Source organism: Syzygium oleosum, unplaced genomic scaffold (genome assembly GCF_021117445.2).
Source record: "Syzygium oleosum isolate NSW1041296 unplaced genomic scaffold, Sole_v2.1 Sole_v2.01, whole genome shotgun sequence".
Taxonomy (NCBI): Eukaryota; Viridiplantae; Streptophyta; class Magnoliopsida; order Myrtales; family Myrtaceae; genus Syzygium; species Syzygium oleosum.
In genome coordinates this window covers 23,274,311-23,294,220 of record NW_026607485.1, presented here as the reverse complement: position 1 = coordinate 23,294,220, position 19,910 = coordinate 23,274,311, and the positions used below count along the sequence as shown (strand labels likewise).

At 40.8% G+C, this 19,910-nt stretch overlaps 2 protein-coding genes and 1 pseudogene across 10 annotated transcripts; 1 reads left to right on the top strand and 2 right to left on the bottom strand.

Moving 5' to 3' along the window:
- Window positions 1-207: 207 nt before the first annotated feature.
- On the top strand, window positions 208-3,005 carry LOC115676044 (probable metal-nicotianamine transporter YSL5; annotated as a pseudogene).
- A 2,525-nt stretch (window positions 3,006-5,530) lies between these two features.
- Window positions 5,531-10,384, bottom strand: LOC115676102 (pentatricopeptide repeat-containing protein At5g06540-like). Of its 8 annotated transcripts, none has more exons than XM_056314060.1 (4): window positions 8,501-10,384; window positions 8,143-8,327; window positions 7,804-7,902; window positions 5,531-5,901 (listed from the first exon to the last, which is right to left on the bottom strand). In XM_056314060.1, exon 1 carries the CDS (start codon window positions 10,245-10,247, stop codon window positions 8,664-8,666), a length of 1,584 nt encoding a protein of 527 aa, XP_056170035.1. In that variant the 5' UTR covers window positions 10,248-10,384; the 3' UTR covers window positions 5,531-5,901; window positions 7,804-7,902; window positions 8,143-8,327; window positions 8,501-8,663. The 8 variants fall into 8 exon arrangements, with proteins under 8 accessions (XP_056170035.1, XP_056170042.1, XP_056170028.1 ...); XM_056314067.1 differs by having other exon boundaries at window positions 5,531-5,841; XM_056314053.1 differs by lacking the exon at window positions 7,804-7,902.
- Window positions 10,385-10,459: 75 nt separating this feature from the next.
- LOC115676104 (DNA-binding protein RHL1) lies at window positions 10,460-18,819 on the bottom strand. 2 transcript variants are annotated; one of them, XM_030598976.2, is made up of 12 exons: window positions 18,388-18,818; window positions 17,571-17,681; window positions 16,696-16,782; window positions 16,341-16,555; window positions 15,450-15,522; window positions 15,081-15,287; window positions 14,042-14,081; window positions 13,902-13,951; window positions 13,686-13,740; window positions 12,040-12,074; window positions 11,119-11,160; window positions 10,460-10,850 (listed from the first exon to the last, which is right to left on the bottom strand). In XM_030598976.2, the coding sequence occupies exons 1-12, from the start codon at window positions 18,700-18,702 to the stop codon at window positions 10,815-10,817; spliced, it is 1,266 nt and encodes a 421-aa protein (XP_030454836.1). In that variant the 5' UTR covers window positions 18,703-18,818; the 3' UTR covers window positions 10,460-10,814. The 2 variants fall into 2 exon arrangements, with proteins under 2 accessions (XP_030454836.1, XP_056170064.1); XM_056314089.1 differs by lacking the exons at window positions 10,460-10,850; window positions 11,119-11,160; window positions 12,040-12,074 and adding an exon at window positions 12,141-12,169 and having other exon boundaries at window positions 18,388-18,819.
- Window positions 18,820-19,910: the final 1,091 nt, after the last annotated feature.

The following is a 19,910-nucleotide window of genomic DNA, read 5'->3' as shown; positions in this document are numbered from 1 at the left end:
ACATTAAGCGGATTCCTTCCCTATTACGTCCTTACTGAAAGTGTCGAACAAAAAAGAGAGAATTACAATATTTAGCCCAGTTGTTACACTATAAAGCCACCCACAAGAAAAGATTCACACCCACGAAGCACCTCCTAGAGAGATTCACAACCCAAGATCCCCACTCCCCTCCTCTGTCAGAAAAGAGAATACTTTTGGTGGAAAAACCGAAAAAATCACGGATGGGTAGAGTCGACAGAGTAGAGAGTGGGCATGGCTCAGAGGACGAGCCCAAGGACAAGAGGCATGCCAAGAAGGACAAGGAGGAAGAGGTGACGATGTCGGTGGAGAGGGTGTTCGAGGACAAGGAGGTCCCCTCCTGGAGGCAACAGCTGACGGTGAGGGCCTTCGTGGTGAGCTTCGTGCTCAGCGTCTTGTTCAGCTTCATCGTGATGAAGCTGAACCTGACAACCGGGATCATCCCGTCCCTGAATGTGTCTGCTGGGCTCCTGGGCTTCTTCTTCGTCAAGACTTGGGCCAAAGTGCTCGAGAAGTCCGGGATGTTGCAGGTCCCCTTCACGAGGCAAGAGAACACCGTGATTCAGACCTGTGTTGTAGCCTCCTCTGGGATCGCCTTTAGCGGTAACGACAGCCCATTTTACCCTTAAAAATTATTATTTTTTAATTTCCGTGTCTTCTATCACGTTGTGTCATAGGGTGAGAGAATGAAAGATTGGGTTTTTGGTATGATTTTATCGACTATCAATCGAACAGGAGGTTTTGGAAGCTACTTGTTTGGAATGAGCAGAAGCATTGCAGATCAGTCGGGGAGCAACTCTGGTGCAAATGACTACAAGGACCCATCATTGGGCTGGGTTTTCGGCTTCCTCTTCATTGTCAGTTTTCTGGGGCTCTTGGCAGTGGTGCCTCTCAGGAAGGTAAATTAAATTTGACGGTTCTAACGAGCAGAACATGGACATTCATTTCTTCTTTAGTTACAGGTTCGAGGGTTCTTACGATTTTTTGTCACGTGATGATTAACATTGCATGAACATTTTCTCCGCGTAGATCATGATCATTGATTTCAAATTGACATATCCAAGTGGTACCGCGACTGCTCATCTTATCAACAGTTTCCACACGCCCGAAGGAGCCAAGCTAGCTAAGTTAGTAGCGTGAATTAGATTTGCTGAAATTTGATCCTGCCGGTTTAATGGGCATGCTTTCTTGTGATCATGCAGGAAACAAGTGAGAGCGCTGGGGAAATTCTTTTCATTTAGTTTCTTGTGGGGATTCTTCCAATGGTTCTACACTGCTGCAGATGGCTGTGGCTTTGCAAACTTTCCAACGTTGGGACTGAAAGCTTTTGAGAACAGGTGATCGTAAGACCGGTTTCGATTTCCTGAAGAATAAATTTCTGTTCTCATTCTATTTTGAACGGCTAGGCCTAATGTAAACAAAGAAAATCTTTAGATGATTCTTTGGGCAAATATGCAGGTTCTACTTTGACTTTTCTGCAACGTACGTTGGTGTCGGGATGATCTGCCCCTACGTCATTAACATATCGCTGCTTCTTGGTGGGATACTGTCTTGGGGCTTGATGTGGCCTCTTATTGAGAAAAAAGAGGGTGACTGGTATCCTAAACCGGATCCGGGCGACATGCACGGCATTCAAGGTTACAAGGTAATGTTAATCGTTCCTGAAAAAACGGCTTGGCTCAACTCTTTATCTTTATTGCTATGCTCATCTTTTATCGATAGGTATTCATATCCATTGCCATGATCCTCGGTGACGGGCTCTACAACTTCTGTAAAGTGTTGAGCTGGACCCTCTTGGGTTTGTATCATCAAGTCAGGGAAAGAAAGAGTCTTCCAAGGGTCGTGAACAGCTCTCCCCCGGAGTCCCCTCAGCTCTCCTTTGATGACCAACGCCGAACGAGCCACTTCCTCAAGGACCAAATCCCCATGAGTTTTGCCGTTGGAGGCTACATCGCGATCGCAATAATCTCCATCATATCGCTCCCTCACATATTTCATCAGCTCAAGTGGTACCACATATTGGTCATGTACGTTGCGGCCCCCACCTTGGCCTTCTGCAACGCGTATGGGTGCGGGCTCACAGACTGGTCCCTCGCATCGACCTACGGGAAGCTCGGCATCTTTGTGATCGGGTCGTGGGCTGGCGCGTCCCATGGCGGGGTTGTTGCCGGCCTCGCCGCTTGTGGCGTCATGATGAACATCGTCTCCACAGCCTCCGACCTGACTCAGGACTTCAAGACTGGGTACCTGACCCTGGCTTCCCCTCGGTCCATGTTTGTGAGTCAGGTGATCGGAACTGCCATGGGCTGTGTCATATCTCCGTGTGTCTTCTGGCTGTTCTACAAAGCATTTAAGGACCTAGGTCTCAAGACTAGCGCGTACCCCGCCCCTTATGCCAGCATCTATCGGAGCATGGCTATATTGGGAGTGGAGGGATTTTCGTCATTGCCCAAACACTGCCTCACTCTTTGCTATGGATTCTTTGCGGCCGCAGTAGTCATAAATGCAATCAGAGACTCAGTCCCCAAGAAGTACTCCAGGTTTATCCCGCTCCCGATGGCCATGGCAATACCGTTTTACTTGGGATCGTATTTTGCTATCGACATGTGCGTTGGTAGCCTGATTCTGTACTTGTGGGAGAGGATCGACAAGGCCAAGGCCGATGCATTTGGACCAGCGGTCGCCTCGGGAATGATTTGCGGGGATGGCATATGGACTCTACCGAGCTCCATACTCGCCCTCGCAGGCGTGAAGCCGCCGATTTGCATGAAGTTCTTGTCCAGGGCAGAGTTGACGACTTCCTGAAGAAGGGCTCATGAGTCAAGTGCAAAAGATGGGTTTATGGGAATTTTAGCAGACAATGTTTATATGAATGTTCCAGTTTACTTTATTTTCTCAATGTAGTTGGATGGGATTTTAGAATCAAGAAAGTCAGGTTCTGGATTGAAGAGAATAAAGCATGGTCATCAGTATAATTCATAGCATAAGTTAATGTTGGCCTTTACTGATATTGTTGTTTGGAGATGTTCAAGCCTAGTTAGAGAGAAACAATCAAGTCAAGGGCTGTTGCCATATTTCCCTTACGTGACAAGCAGCGGAGAAGGCCCATGAACTCATCAAAGTTGTTTCAAGTCTTCGTGTGAAATGTGCAATGGACAGATACACGAATTAAGTGCACAATTCATGTGATTTTTCAAGTCTTCGTGTGAAATGTGCAATGGATAGATACACGAATTAAGTGCACAATTCATGTGAAGTTCTGTTAATTTTGTCGTGCATACGAGCAATCAATGCCCTTGCCAAGTCAAAAATTATGTCTGTTTCAGAATGTTATGGAGCAATTTTTCCTTTTTCATTTTGGAACTTCAAATTGAAACTTTGATGGAGTATCTACCCATTGTTTCTGCTTATCCATATCTTTACCCAGTCTAGTTCTCATATAAAATATGAAAAGTCAATTTGGTGAATCTTTGTTATGTGAAATCAACCTGATGGACTGGTCACTCCACCCAAACAAAGATTTTTAGCAAGATTTATGGTCTTAACCAAATAAAAATCAGTTCGAGACTTCAATTAGTTTGGGGTAAATATATCATGGACACTAATTTAAGATTTTAATGGTATTAACCCAATAAAACGGTTAGTAACTCAATTAAAATTTGGTAAATAGATAAAAAATATATATATCGAGAAATACCTCAAATTAGATTTGGTGACTTAAAATTAACCAGTACTTTAGTTTGACAAAAGTTGGCAAATCATTCTAACTTAAGTTGGTAATTCATACAACACTCAGTAAATTCAAAAATGATGGTAAGTTACGCAAATGAAAATTAGTAAGTTATTACAAAAAATTGCTACTCTAGAAACCATAGACAAAAAAGGGAAAAAAGTGTTAGAAAAAGTCCTAAACCTTTTGTATTTATGACAATTTAGTCATAAACCTTTTTTTTTGTGCCAATTGAGTTCTAAATCTTTTCTCTTTGTGCCAATTCAGTTCTTCTGGCTAATTTTGGCCAGATTTTACTGACGTGGACATCAGGTGGCCTACGTAGCACCGTCGGCACTAACGTAAATAATTTTTAATAATATTTTAATTTTTTTCAATTTTTTAATTATTTTTTCTGATTTTTTTCTTTTTTCCTTCTTTTATTTTTCTTTCTTCTTTCTTCAACCATGGCCGGCCACCGGCCATGGCGGGGTTAGCTAGCCTCACCTAGGCGAGAGCGTCCCCGGCGAGGGGAGCCCTCGTCCAGGCCACGATGGCCTTGCCGAGTGAGGCAAGGCCGCCGTGGCCCGGGCGAGTGCCAACCTCGCTAGATTTGGCCTGGGCGAGGGCGTGCCCCAGTGAGGGCCAACCTCGCCAGATCTGGCCTGGGAGTGGGCGAGGCCAACCCTCACTTGGCCTTGCCTAGGCGAGGGCTCCCCTCACTAGGGACGCCCTCGCCCAGGTGAGGCCGGCTGACCCCGCCATGGCTGGGGTGGCCGGTCACCGGCCAAAGATTGAAGAAAGAAGAAAGAAAAAGAAAAGAAGGAAAATAGAAAAAAATCAGAAGAATAATTAAAAAATCGCAAAAAATATTAAAATATTATTAAAGATTGTCTATGTTAGCGCCGGCAGCATCATGTAGACCAGCCAGCGTCGTCCATGTCACCAAAATTAGCCGGAAAGATTGAATTGGTACAAAAACAAAAGATTTAGGACTCAATTGGCACCAAAAAAAGATTTAGGACTAAATTGACATCAATACAAAAGGTTTATGGCTTTTTCAACACTTTTCCCCGACAAAAACAGTCTGTAATTTTCACATAGGTGTTGGTGAATCATCAACAAATTACCTAGAAAAAAAAAATTAGTTACCGATCTTTTATTTTTACCAACTGGATTTTGACACTTATCGACACTCCGATTACTGTCCATTAAATGTCTGCTTTCCATGTTTATGCATGATCAGTTGCTCCCTCGATGGCGGCACTGGGAACCAAACAAAGAGAACAACACTGCATCATCTGTGCGACGACCAAGGCCAAAGCCCTTGGTACGACAACATGAGACGACCAGTCACGGATTTGATTGCACTGATTGCTAACGGAATCAGACGTGTGTAACTACTAATCATGCGGTAACTACTAAACACAACTTGAACTGTTGAAGAAGCCACTGACATTGGAGTTTGCTGCTCTAACTATGCATGAAATATGGCTGCAGAATTAATGAAGAGCTATGTTGTCATCAGACGCTTATCACTCGCAATTCAGGTAAGGAGCTGGTTAAAGGCTTTATGCTCCATTTCTGTCCCCATAAGTTATAATACTTGCTCTATAATTTGCCAAATAGATGGCAACTTGTGAGAAAAGGTAACTCAATTCTAACATGTATTTGGCACCATAACTTTCTACACCAGTTGTTTAAATGACCCGTACATGCAGTCACTTTGGAGAGGCCAATCACCGCCTTTTGCAGGCAGCTGCGCTGTCTAATCACTCTTTGCTTACACCTCCATACAAAAAGTTTAGAGAGCCAAAAGAGGGTATTTTAATGTGTCACGATGAATTCTGAACGATCCACTAATTAAAGTTTGCAACTTAGAAGATGTCAGCCTGTAATAAAGAGACTGTTTCTTACTAACAAAAACATGAGCTGATCCAGGGAACTCTTACAAGCAAAGAAGGATGTTGAAAGTGCATAATGGGAAATGGTTGTCGACGATGCTCGAGAAGCATGCAAACTTTTTCAACCCATTTATGCTGATACAGATGGAGAAGATGGCTATGTCTCCATTGAGGTTTCACTCATGCTTGCTTATGATACTCGACGGACAACTGAGGAGGCAAAAAGACTTTGTGAAATGGTAAACTGCCCAAACATATGCATCAAGATCCCTGGAACAACAGAATCTATCATTTCAATCAAGGAAGTAATTTCACATAGCATATGTGTAAATGCAACACTAAGTTCAAGCAACTAAGGCTACGTATGACAACTTGCCAAACAGTGTTTGATTCTGTTCTTTTGTTCCCAGAATCAGTTTGGGAACAGAAATGCGTTTGTTTAATTTTTTGATTCTGGGCACAATTTTGTCAAAAATTGTTCCCAGAATCAGTTTTCAAGAATAAAAAAAAAATAGCTTCTTTATTCTGGGAACAATTTTGAGAATCAATTTTTTTTCTTCTTCCTTTTCTTGGTTTGTAATGTAGCTTTTAATGTCCGGCCCGAGGACCGCCCTCGCCGGATCTGACGAGAATAAAATATTTTAATAAAAAATATTATTAAAAAATATATATATATTTTACCGGCCATGGCTGGCGACCATGCCATGGCCAAAAAAAAGAAAAAAATATTTTTTTAATAAAAAATATTATTAATAAAAAAAATATTTTACCCGCCATGGCCGGTGACCAGGCCATGGCAAAAAAAGAAAAAAATGTATTTTTAATAAAAATATTATTAATAAAAAAAATATTTTACCAGCCATGGCCAGCGACCAGGCCATGGCCAAAAAAAATAAATATGTATATTTTTAATAAAAATATTTTAATAAAAATATTATTAATAAAAAAAATATTTTACAAGCCATGGCCGGCGATCAAGCCATGGCCAAAAAAAAGAAAAAATATATATTTTTAATAAAAATATTTTACCAGCCATGGCCGGCGATCAGGCCATGACAAAAAAAAATAAAATATATATTTTAATAAAAAAATATTTTACCGGCCATGGCCCAAAAAAATAAAAATGTATATTTTTAATAAAAAATATTATTAATAAAAAAATATTTTACCGGCCATGGCCAGCAACCAAACCATGGCCAAAAAAAATATTTTACCAGTCATGGCCGGCGATCAGGCCATGGCAAAAAAAAAGAAAAAAAACACTTTTAATAAAAATATTATTAATAAAAAAATATTTTACCGATCATGGCCGGCGAGCAGGCCATGGCCAAGAAGAAGGAAACGAAAAAAAGAAAAGAAAAAAAAGAAAGAAATATTAAAATATTTTAAAATATTATTAATAAAAAGAAATTTTGTAGCGTTACCAAACGCATTTCTGTTCTTTTTCTATTCCAGGGATGGAATTTTGGACCGTTAACAAACGCCTTAAAATGCTCAGAATCAATTCCGGGCACAAAATAAAAAAGAATCATTTCTGAGCATAATCTGTTCCCGGGCACAGAATCGTTGTCATGCGCAGCCTAAGTAACTCCACTAATTTGATTCTCCCCAGAGTGGTTAAAATCACACTTGCTCAGCACACTGGTATTGCTGGTAATTTGTCTATATGACGATCAATAAAAGTTTGGCTACATCTGCTCTAAATAGCCAAAATACATCCACCGCATTTTTTGACAATGGATCCTAAAAAGACCCCTTGTACTTTTGTTTACATGGTCTGCATAGAATAGCTTCGCCAAATAGGACAAATTAACTATTATAGCATCTACTCTTGCTTGAAGTTCTTACGGCACAACCATCCAATGGTTCGACAGATAATATTCCACGTATGAAGCGATTATTGATGCTTATCTGGATGGACTTGAGGCGTCAAGGCTTATAGATCTTTCCAGGGTCACAAGGGTTGATACCCTCATTGATCAGAAGCTTGAAGAAATCGGTACCTCCCGGCACTTACGCTCAGAGGAAAGGTATGTGCATCCGAAATATGATGGCTGAGTTATCTTTTATATGCAAGTCCAACCCTTTCTTTCTCACTTTCAATTGAACCTCGGGCTGCGGTAGTGCAAGCCACTTTAGCATATAAGCTTTTTCAGAAAAAGTTCTACATACCACGATATGAAGCTTTGATGAAGAGAGATACCAAGAAGCAGAAGTTCCTTTGGGCCTCAATAAATGTTAAGGATCCATCATACTTCCTACATTAATCCCCTGATAGGGCCAAACACAGTGAGTGAGCATCTCTTACTGTGAAGTGCAAACCATAATTGACCATTTCAAGCATATATGTAGCAGAAATGGTAGTGAAGGTAATTGAAGGTGCTAATAGTGATTGGTCGGTGTATTTTGCAGATCTCGACCATGCCAGATGAAGCTCTAAAAGCATTCTTGCACCATGGAATTGTCTCAAAAACTATTGATGCAAATGTATCTGAGGCTGAATGCACTTACCATATCCTTGAAGAGTTGGGCATTGATTGGAATGCTGTTGGAGCTCAGCTAGAACTTGAAGTAGTGGGGTCTTTCAAGAAGAGTTTCCAAAATGTGCTGTATGGTTTGCAATAAAAGGCACAAGCTCTTCAATTAAGATATGCATAGCTCGTGACTATCATCTCTAAGGCACCATACCACGGTAACTGAGTTTATTGGATCATAAAGGGCATCAGCATTGGCAATAATAAGACCGATGAACTAAAAAGTTTATGTTTTTATTACAATGAAGCATCAAAATCTTTTCACTGTGTAACACGATACCTCCCCATTATGTTTGATGATAGCATTGATATGCAATGTGGTTTTGTGCAATTACCTTGAAGAGGCGCCGGAGGATAATGAGGAGATATAATGCCATCTGATTTTAGATTGTTAAGTGGCCTAAACTCGGGGCTGAAATCCCGTTTCCTTTCGTTTTATGTATGCCCTTAGAAACAGGCTTCTTGGGAAGGTAGTTAAAAAAGATAAAGAGATTATCTTCATAACTCAATGATACTATTTCCCGGGGCCTTGAGCACCTTCCTTTGTACAAACGAATTCCTCACCAATTCCACATCATCCCATCGTTCAACAGATGCAAATAGATCTGACAATAAAGCATACCGCCCACCATGATCCGGCTCCAAGTCAATCAAGTGTTTCCCAAGTTGTTTACCTAGCTCAATCTCTCCATGAATCTTACAAGCAGCAACAAGAGCTCCCCATAAGCCGGGATGAGGCTCAATATGCATCCCCTTAACAAATTCCACCGCCTCCCTTATGAGCCCAGCTCGCCCTAGCAAATCAACCATCGAACCATAATGCTCTGACCAAGGTTCAAGCTGATACTCTTCTGTCATAAGACTAAAAATTTGACGACCCTCCTTGACTAACCCTGAATGACTGCATCCACTTAGCACGGCAGTGAATGTTATGTGATTCGGAGTGTGACCCACACGCTGCATTTGCCAGAACAATGAGAGTGCCTGCTTTCCACGTGCATTCAAGGCCAAGCTAGCAATCATAGAATTCCACGAACAGACATTCCTTTCAGGCATCAAATTGAACACTTCAACAGCTTTCGCAACATTTCCACACTTGCCATGCATATCTACAAGCGCAGTGCCCAGGATCACATTCATCTCGAACCCATGCTCCACTGTATACTCGTGGAGCCAAGTTCCCCAATCAATCGCGCGAAGCTGTGCGCAGGCGGAAACTGCACTCACAACAGCAGCCTCATTGGCCACAATTCCTCCTCCAACCATCTCCTTAAAAAGCCCCAATGCATCTGCACACATCTTGCACTGAACATAGCCAGAAATCATCGCACTCCATGACGACACATCACGTTCGGGCATCATGTCAAAGAGCTTCCTTGCGTCAGAAATTCTTCCTGACCGTGCATACCCTGAAATCATGGCATTCCATGAAACGACATTCCTCCGTGGCATCCTTTCAAAATAAGACTGGGCCACATCGATATCACCAGCCTTCACGTACCCCGTGACCAAACTAGTCCAGGAAACAACATCCACGAGCCCGGAACATTCTTCAAACAGGTGGCGCGCATTCCCCATCTCTCTACAGCTCGAGTACATACTTAGCATATTGTTGACAACGTAAATGTCGCGACCCGACCCAAATTTCACGACGTGGGCGTGAACCTGCCTGCCGAGCAGCAGCTGCGACGACAGCGAGCACGACCGCAACACAAAAGGGTGCGTGAAGTTATCGGGGAAAACGCCGTTCCGGAGCATTCGGACGTAATACGCGACGCCCTCGAGGCAATCATGGCCGGGGCACTCGGAGAAGGCCCTGATCATGGTGTTGTACATGAAGAAGGTGGGCGCCTCGACGCGGCGGAACATGGCCTCCGCGTACGGGAGGTCGCGGAGGGCAGAGATGGCGGCGCAGGCCAGGAGGCGGGTGGCGGTGAAGAGGCGGCGCGTGAGGCCAGCGACGACGAGGTGCGCGTGGGCCTGCCTGAGGTGGGACGGCCTCGTGAAGGCGTTGAGGGCTTGAGAGAGGGACTGATGGTGGAGGAGTTGGAGGGCCCTGACGGCAGCTTCGTTCGACGCCATGCCAGTAACATGTCGGGGTCAACCTCGGAGACTCCGAGGACAACCCACGAAGAACTTGAGCTAAATGTTGCTCTTCAAGACAAATTAATTTTCGCGGCGTTCTAAAAATTGAACTGGACGGAACCAATTCAATATAATGATATTGTTGGACAGTTGGAATTCATTTTAATTAGTTTAATCTTTTTGCCAATCAGTGTCATCCAAATCAACAATTTGATAATAAACAATATCGATGTACCGTAAAAGTGTTCCGGTCATAGAAGTGTACAGCTTGCGTATATGATTTACATAGTAAATAATTATGCTTTAACAATAATAAAAAAAAATTGGTCGCTAGTTCTATCAGACGACCTTTCCCAAGTTGGAGGAAAAGAATCTGGTTTATAGGAAAAAAGCAAAAGATGGAAGAAAAGAAACTCTATGGTTATGGCTATTATGGCTAATGCAGCGATGCTTTGGCTGTGTGGGATACTGTGGAAGATAGACATCCGAGAGGAATCAAGGGACGCGCCTGAATGTTTTCGAATAAGCATGCCTTGGGCAACAAAGTGTAGTCACTTTAGGATCTCAAGCAGTCCACTCTGCATCACTTCCTTCAGCGTCCTGAATGAAAAAAAGAGAAGAAATTATTGAGTGCCCAGACAACATAGATCTACATTCTCAATTCATCTCGTCAAACGTCGTAGAGATGAAGGGTAAGTAAGGTAAGTAAAACTTGTGCCAGCAAATCTACAATTTCCAGCTTCCTATCAGCACTTTTCAGATTGCTGTCAAAATGATGTTCCCATAGAATCAGGGCTAACATCAAAAGCTTTATGTTGAAAGTAAGGAAACAAAATGCTTCATTAATTCCATCCGATTCAAATAGTACCTGTGATGCGCTTGATGACTCTTCAATGGGGTCCTCTTCAACCTACAACAGTTACTTATATTAGCTTGTTGTGGTTTTTACTAGGACAACATTAGCTAGTTCTCTAATGGTGGCGAAAGATGAATCTCATGATGATACAAGATTCATTCCTTTGGCAAATGGCAAGCCGATAGTGGCCAAATTTGAATGTGGAAAAAGCTGACATCTTTAGTGAAAGTAAAGATGGATTATGGCATAGAAACTATCATTTGCAAGATTACGAAAGTTAAGCCCTTTCCCATGATAGAACATGTCAATGTCAAATCCAATAAATAGCAATCATCATGAACTTTAGGATGAACTAGCTAAACCTTAACCAGATCAACACACCAAACAGCAATCGGGAGCTTAGAGTTTCTACTAATTCGCATGCTGGACCGTTTAATGACCATCTAATCTCTCCTCTGCCGACATAAATGAATTGCAACCATCACATGGAACAAGAGGCTTCTAAAAGTATGCTCCTATGGGCATCTACCGTGGTTGCACAACTGACGACTCATCAATCTTCTCGGTATATAAACAAGAAGGAATCTCAAACATGTGGAACTAGAGCACGCACAGCTACATTACAGACATTGGCCTTTTGCCTTGATTGACAGTATAAACATTCCAACCTTTATACATTTTGACCAAACAAGCTACTGTCTGCAGCCCAATCTGTCACAAGTCCTCTCTCTCATATGCCTTCTTTTCATAATTTCAGAATGCATTTCTAAGAGCTTCCTGCTTAACAAATAAACCACTTTTGCAACTATACATGCGAGCATTCAAATATAACAAATGACAACTGATGAGACTGACAGAAGGCATAACTATAGTAATTAGAAATACGAGAAGCCATCAAACTGAATACAAAATCCTAATGGTTGTACAGTTTACCTCGAAATCTTCATTTTTTGCCTGGATCTCTTGCACTGCAATTTCAAATTCAACAATTAATGGCTGACAGTCTCTCACTATTAAAAGAGTAATCAAACACATGGTCGAGACATCCATTAGGCCCATGATTCTGGAATTCAAATCAGTGCCATCAGAAATGTCCAAGGACCTTAAATCTGCATTCCCTATCACGTAAAAACAATTGGATGGATTGAGGAGGAGACTTCTCATGAATTCATTCCATTAAGCATCTTTTGAAAATTGTTAGAAAGAGGTTGAGGAACTTTGCATGTGTATTCTTGTCAAAAACATCTTTGCCAGCATGCTCCTAATTAGGATGACCAACTTATCTGTCATCACACAATACTAAGTTTGAACCCCCAGTGCCCCTCTTTTTTTCCAATAATCCTTGCTTGTTGGCTACATGAATGGAGGGATGTCAGAAAACATGGATGACTGATCTGTTCAATAGTCTTCATCTAAAGTTTTCTACCCAGGGAGAGGGATCATTCTTGGCCAATAGGTTGGAGCTGTTGAAATCTATACAGGCACGCTCTGGATATATTGAAAAACACTTCTAGCTTCACATAGAGTACTGAAATTATCATTCAGTTTGCTCTGGGTGCTCACTTCAATTAAAGGGGAATATTTGAGTATCATCGGCTCATGTAACTTTTAGTTTGGTTTGCCTGCGCCTATTTAGGTAATTAGACAGCACATGCAAGTTCAAACAATGGCTATTAGCAGGGCATATTGGAACCAAATATTTTCATGTCCTTGAACCTTTTTCTCTATTGGTAAATTATTATCTTATAAAAAAAAAGGGGTCATTTTCCTCTCTCATGCTAGAGTAACAGACTTCTCAACAATTTAATGGCAACATAATCCCATCGACAGAACAAGTCAACATTTTCAACTCTCCCTGGAAGCTTTCTCTGGAGAACCACAAGAGCATCATGTAGGAAGAGAGAAAAAAAATTGAGATTTATATTAGTTAGTATGATATGCATGGATTCCACTGCTACTATTAGCACCATAAAAAGAAGATGTTATGAAGTCAGCTGATGGTTAGGGTTTTGTCATGTATCTGGAAGACTGGAACCACTCATCCCCATATTTATCCCTTACGTATTTGGCTGTTGGCTGGCCCACTTGTATGATACAACTTGTTGGATACAGTGAGTGTTTATGGATAAAGTTGATACTCACAAGATAGACATAAGCCAGATAACACAGGATATATATCATGAAATGTCAGGGTACCAGTTATGCTTCTAAAAATGTCAAATCTTACTTTTTAGACTTCTTCAGGAAGGCCAGGCAAATAATGTTATCATGCAGGAAGTTAAACTTGGTTTGATGCATGCATGGGAGTTAGCTGGTTTGACTAGATAGACATTGTCCCCTTTTAAGACTTTCATAGCAAAGATGTCTGGTTCACATGTCCTCCGCCTATTTTCATCACTTTGGACAATTATGGCCCTCTGATCAGGTCGGCTGGACATTGTACTCCTTTATAGACAGAAGTCATCATCTTTCACCTAAAGATATATGGACCAGCCAAACAAAAGGATTGAAAGCATATGCCCACCCCGGGAAAGCAGGAGATGACAAAGAGGGAGGGCACAGGGAGAGAGAAGACTAACCACTGATTTCTTTTCCTCTTGTCACTTTTCTCTTTTTTATCCATCCCTCCTGAGACTAGAATAACACAAAGCAGATGTAAATCAGTATTTAGTGAACTGTTAATAGCCTCATTAACAAAATATAAATACTATCAAGGAAGGTGCAGCATTTTAGGCAAAAAAGGGAAGGTGCATCAGAAAGTTAAAATGAAGATGGCTTGTGTTTGGCTCTCTCACCTGATCAAATTTCCTCTTTGATTCAGTCTTCCTTGATTTCTTCCCAGAAACTGAACAAAATCACAGATTTGTTTCCATTAGGATCCTAGTTTTTCCCTCATCCTATAGCCAAGAAGAAGCAATCAGGAAGTTATCGAAACCTGTAACTGATCGAGATTTCTCCTGCTTTTCTGGTCCATTCTGAAATAGCAGAGCTCTGTGAGAAAACTGTGGCCTGAATATTATGCAGATTATTGGTCTAACTATAGAATTTCTAACATGAAACATGATACAACTTCGATCTTTTATACATTACAGAAGCTTCAAGCAAAGATGGAATTTCCAGAAAGGTAAGCAGATTGCTAGAAACTGGCCAACAGGAATTGCAAGGAACCTCGTCTCATATGAGACCATAACAGCTATTGACCTTAATTTCAAGGAAGGTCCTATCAATAAAAAAGGGAAAGTTTCAACTAAAACCGGTCACATGTTGGAGTCGCTGGAGATTTTTAAAACCAAATTAACAGAAAAAATTTGAACAGATTAAGCACACAAGACTTGTAGAAAAGATACAAGCAACTACTGCAAGAAATAGTCTGTCTCCAGAATAATTTCTCATTCCCTAGCGTACCTTATAGGGAAAAGGTTAGGGCTTTCTTAGTGAAAAACAGGAGTTCCATACCCAAAAAGTATGGATAACCCATATGAATTCAGTTAAGACAACAAAACATAGGGGGTAAGAACATAGCTCAGCTTTAAATATCCATCTGAAATTCTCCCAAAAAGCAAATAAATAATTTAAAATTGGAGAAGGCAACCCTCAAGGTGGACAGATCAGTTCTTTTCTATTCTATCAGTATTAGATCAGTAACAGTAAGTGATCCTGCCACAGCGACTCCTTTCTTCCGTGATTAAAGAACAATGTTTTTTGGGAAAGAAGTGCAACCCAATGCGAGTACTTAAAGAGCTTCATAAGCACTGCAGCACTTAGTATATGTCTCATATATACCTTTTTCTGATATCTACAAGACTATTCTAGTACAGCAGAAAAATACAAAGCAGATTAGAAAGAAAGCATGTCTCATATGCACTACAACACACTTCATTAGTTATCATAGTTAATACATGCAGGAAAGACTACAATACCTAAATTCTTGGTTGACCACTTTCACTGATCAAACATATGTTTATAACACTCACCTTTTTCTCCACTTTCTTAAACAATGTAGAGATGGTCGCCTGAACAAGTGAACCATGACTAGCATGAGACGTTCCCTTTGACGTGGTTGAAGTAACAGACTGTTTCTTAGACTTAGTTGCTAATACAGAACAGTCTTCACTTTGTTCCATCATTTCTACAGAATCTCGATGGTAAATGTTAGATTGTGCTAATAAGGAACCTGGAATCTGTAGTAATCAATATTGAGAGCATCAAACACAAGCTTTATATAAGGTTCTGATGACAATAAAATATTCATATGGATCAAGCAATAGAAGAACAGAAAAAAGACAATCGTAGCAAATCTAACAGTAAAAATTCCGTTTTGTATAATCGAATTCAAGATCAACCTTTTCTTCTTCTGCATCAGCCACACCCAAATCACTTCCAATAGAATCATCTCCAGAAGAAATCTCCATATATCTGAACGATTAAAAATTATTAGCAAGAAAACTTATTCAATCTAGAAACAATAGAATTTTCAACAAGTACAGACACCGACTTAGTCAGACATATGATTGAAAAATCCAGAATGCGGATCACCTAAAATACAATACAAGAGGAATAAAATGTCTTGCCTAGTAGTCAGCAATCACCATTTACACTCTATTGTTCGGTTCAATAACTCTTTCACAAACATGCATACATGCGATATTTATCGTCAATTGCACAATCTAGGGTCCAGTGTACTTGAACCCACTTTGTCATGACCTCCAAAAGAGCCATTATTATCATCAAATATTCCTAAAAAAATTACAAATAACTAGCTGAATATATTTGATGCATTACAATTAAACTGAGAAGGGAAACCCAAATTTCCTGAAACAGGTAGCATGCATTTAAGAAAATATGACAAAGCTACACATCCGCCAAAGTACATTCGGTTTTGATGATGAACTTTTTTCCTGGGGTTAGGAGTTTTGCTACTAGTTGACTGTCTTATTGCTCTTTGTGATGCCGGAAGCTGAGAGAGATGCTGCAACTACCAATTAGAACTCTCTAGGTCAAATAAGAGTGTTCATGAAAAACCAAACAGTTCATAACCCAAATCAGTTGTTCATTCTGTATATCCAAACCCGTGCATGAGACTGAAAGGTACTCCATATCAAGACAAGATAAACAGTTAACCACATCATCTTGCATTGGCACCTTAACCTAACCGGAGAAATTCAGTGGATGTTTGCATCTTTTTTGAAAGAGCAGTATAAATTACTTCAAACGATAATAACTGAAGGGCTGACCTTAACTTTTTTCCCATGTTTCTCTCTGAATGGCGAATCGGTGTCACTTCCATTGGTTCTTTCAACTCATTGTCATCATTTGATGCATCATCTTCAGGTGGAGATCTAGGAGTCTGGGGGTCTTCCGCAATTTTCTTTGCTGTTCTATTACGCGGTAGCTTATCTGCAATGCTTCCACCTGCCCCACCTTGAAAGTCATGTTCTAGATGTTGGCCCTGAAACCAAAAGAACAATCACGTAATTCTCTACAAATGTTTCTCCCTTTTTCCTTGCTTCTCTGTTCTATCTGTTGGAAAACTTGCCAATGCAATACACGACAATGGACAAGTTTGAAAGATTGAATAGAAAAACTAACCTCAATCAACTCCTCAGGAAACTCCAAACGCGCTTCCTCGGGGTTCTCATCCTTTTTCCCAATCCACCAGGCATCCGAAAATACAATCTGCCGGTATCATCAATATCAAGAAAGGACAAAAAGGTCATGCCTTAGGCGTAACATGTATTTCTGTTAAAGGTGAAAAGTGCAAAATGATATCGCGGCATGCTCAGTATATTCAACTCGAAATTCCATTTTCAAGAGGATTTGCACTTCATAATATTCCGGACAGTATATATAGTTGCTTTGAGATGTCAACAAGTTGTGACAAGTGACAGCACAGGCAAGTTACAACAGATAAAACTTTCAGTTTAAGATTCATGCTAGGGAAATAAGTCCAACATTTGCTATATGCAAATTCAACATTGATTATTTCTTCATAAAGTTCTGACATGTATTGGGTTCTTGCCTTTATATGGGCCATGACAAATGCCAGGGTCATAACACATAAAACTTCCAGATTCATGCTCAGTAGATGTATCATAGAGTAAGCATACCCTAGTTTACAAATCTTATTGACTCAAATTCGGCCCTAGACTTTGTCAGATCAATCTCACTCCTCTTTAAGTACAGAAATAGTGAAGGATATTAATCATCAGATTAGATGGTTATGAATGGTCCAGCTTTGACCTCAGTACGAAGAAGAGAAAGGAAGAAGAGCAACATCGCAGAGAAGTTCACTGCTTCGTTAAAATCAACAAGTAGAAGAGGAAATTCCCTCGAAGACTCAGCAGGCAACATCCATGGTCACAAATATGCTAAATCGTGCTGTCCGGAACAAAATGGTCAAAGCAGTGACGGCAAAAGCGAGTGAGCAAGATGGAGGCAACAGAGAACGATATGGATCAACTGACCATGTTATCAAAGTAATCCTCGCACATAACATTCTTCCCGCCTTTAGAGAACTGCAATGTCAGATACCTGTTTTCTGGAAATACAACTGTCCCGAACAACTTCATCTGTCCCTACAATTTAACAATAGAAAGAGTTCCAAAAAATTAATAGGTAAACTCAACACAATCATTCATAACTTTAATTCTCCAGATTAATCCGAGAGAAGAAAGTACGGATTCCTATCATCTGCTTTCTGAGTTTGAAACAATTTCAGTGGTACGACGCAAGAATAAACTGCTCATGGATATCAATCACGCAAAAAGCTCAATCAGAAGTAGATGAACAGGGAAAAACAGAACTGTGAGCTTGAGTGCAGCAGCTGTTTGCAAAATAGGCAAGTAAAATGTCCAGCACATGTTAATCATTCTGAGACTGAAGTTGCAAATTGGGAAATCACCGCTTCTGTTCTTGATTCATCAGCTAAACATACAAAGTTCGATCTAAAAAAGAATCAACCCTCCATTCTCTATCCAACCTAGATTCTTCTGTTCCCAATTTTGCCTCGTCTCTTGCCATTTCAGTACTGAAGTTGCAAATTGGGAAATCACCGCTTCTGTTCTTGATTCATCAGCTAAACATACAAAGTTCGATCTAAAAAAGAATCAACCCCCCATTCTCTATCCAACCTAGATTCTTCTGTTCCCAATTTTGCCTCGTCTCTTGCCATTTCAATCAAACTCCAAACAGAATCACAGAGGAATCGAACGAATCGCTACCCCGGCAGGCCGGCACCAAACCGTACGGCAATCGAAACAACGGAACCGGAAAGCGCGAAACCTGAGGGAAGTCGAGGTAGAGGACGGGGTTCTTGGTGCCCAGGTCCTTGAGCTCCCCGACCTTTCCGCCGCCGATCGGGGCGAGGAGGCCAGGGAACGAGAAGAGGAAGCGGTTCTTCCGCTGGGACCTCTTGACGATGTCCTTGCCGTGGTGCTTCAGCGCCGTCTTGGAAGGGCCCAGCGGGGCGCCGCATCTCGCCGGAGCCTCCGACAGCGCCCCCCTCGCGAGGGCGAGCCTCTTCAGCCTCCGCCGCTCCGCCGCCTCCGGGTTGCCGTCGCTAGGGTTCGGCCCGGCGCTCTTCGGAGCTCGCCCCATTTCCCCTCCGCCCGATTTCAGATTCTCGTCTTTCAGCTTCGGAAAATTATGGCGGGAAGCGAACTCTTTCCGTCCTTCGCCGTTCACTTCACGCTCCGGCCAGCGCGCCTGATTTTCATTTTCAATTTCTTTCTTCCTTTAAAAACATTTCTATTCGGATTTCTTTTGTTTCATGAAAAATAACCGATTTAAAAAATATTTCCACAAAACTGACATTTATATTACTTGTAAAAATGAATGAATAATACATATAATTTATTACCTATAATGAGGACCTTTTTTTGTTGATTAATTATTTCAAACGAAAAAAGCGATCGTTTTAAGGAAAATTTCTTTCAAATCATTCATTTTTCGCCAAAACAAACACAACCTAATTTTAGTGAAGTCTCATTCATAAAATTCATTAAAGATAATCTCCTCCAAGTCCTCCAATCAAATTATGGTTAATTAAGAAACAAATGGATTTAATCTCCACTAAGCCTTTCTTTTGTATCGGCTTCCATGCACCCATCTCTTAGCCGATTGATCGAAAATTTTGTTTTTTTTTAAAACAAGAATTGAATACTTCATTGTTATCGACACTGAATTTGGACAATTATAAAGTTTTTAGTACACTATGTACATGATAATTTTGATAAAATCGTTGACTAATTAAGTTATGTCAAATGTAGAAGCAGACGTTGAAAGCGCGTCAAAAAAAAAGCGCCGTAAGCATTTTATAACTATAGGCTTTTATCTAAACCTGCCCAGCAGTGCCTTTGGGCCCTTGTGGCGCGGCCGGGCCTAGGCAAGCCAATGACCTATTAGGGCATGATCATTAATTTTAGTAAAGGAATCCTAAATGACAAATATTTTATAGTTAGAGGTGCATTAGAAAAATTATTTCGCATGGAATGTTTCGATTAAAATTTAAGGAGAAAAATAATACGTAGGAGACTGAATGGAATATATATTCACTATCCTAAAATCACATTATCAATCATTTTTTTAGGTAACACAAAAATTAAAATCATATACCGTATCTAAACAGAATTGCTAAAGCCCTTTCAGCCCAATGGGTAAATCGACAAGCCTGGGCAAACGATTCCCCTTTTTTTAGCTCATTCAGGTTACCTCGATTGACCCGTAATTATGGCCTAGATCGCTAATGCATAGAAAATTTAACGTTTCTTTTAATCACAACAAGTCGGGATCGAAATCCTTATGCT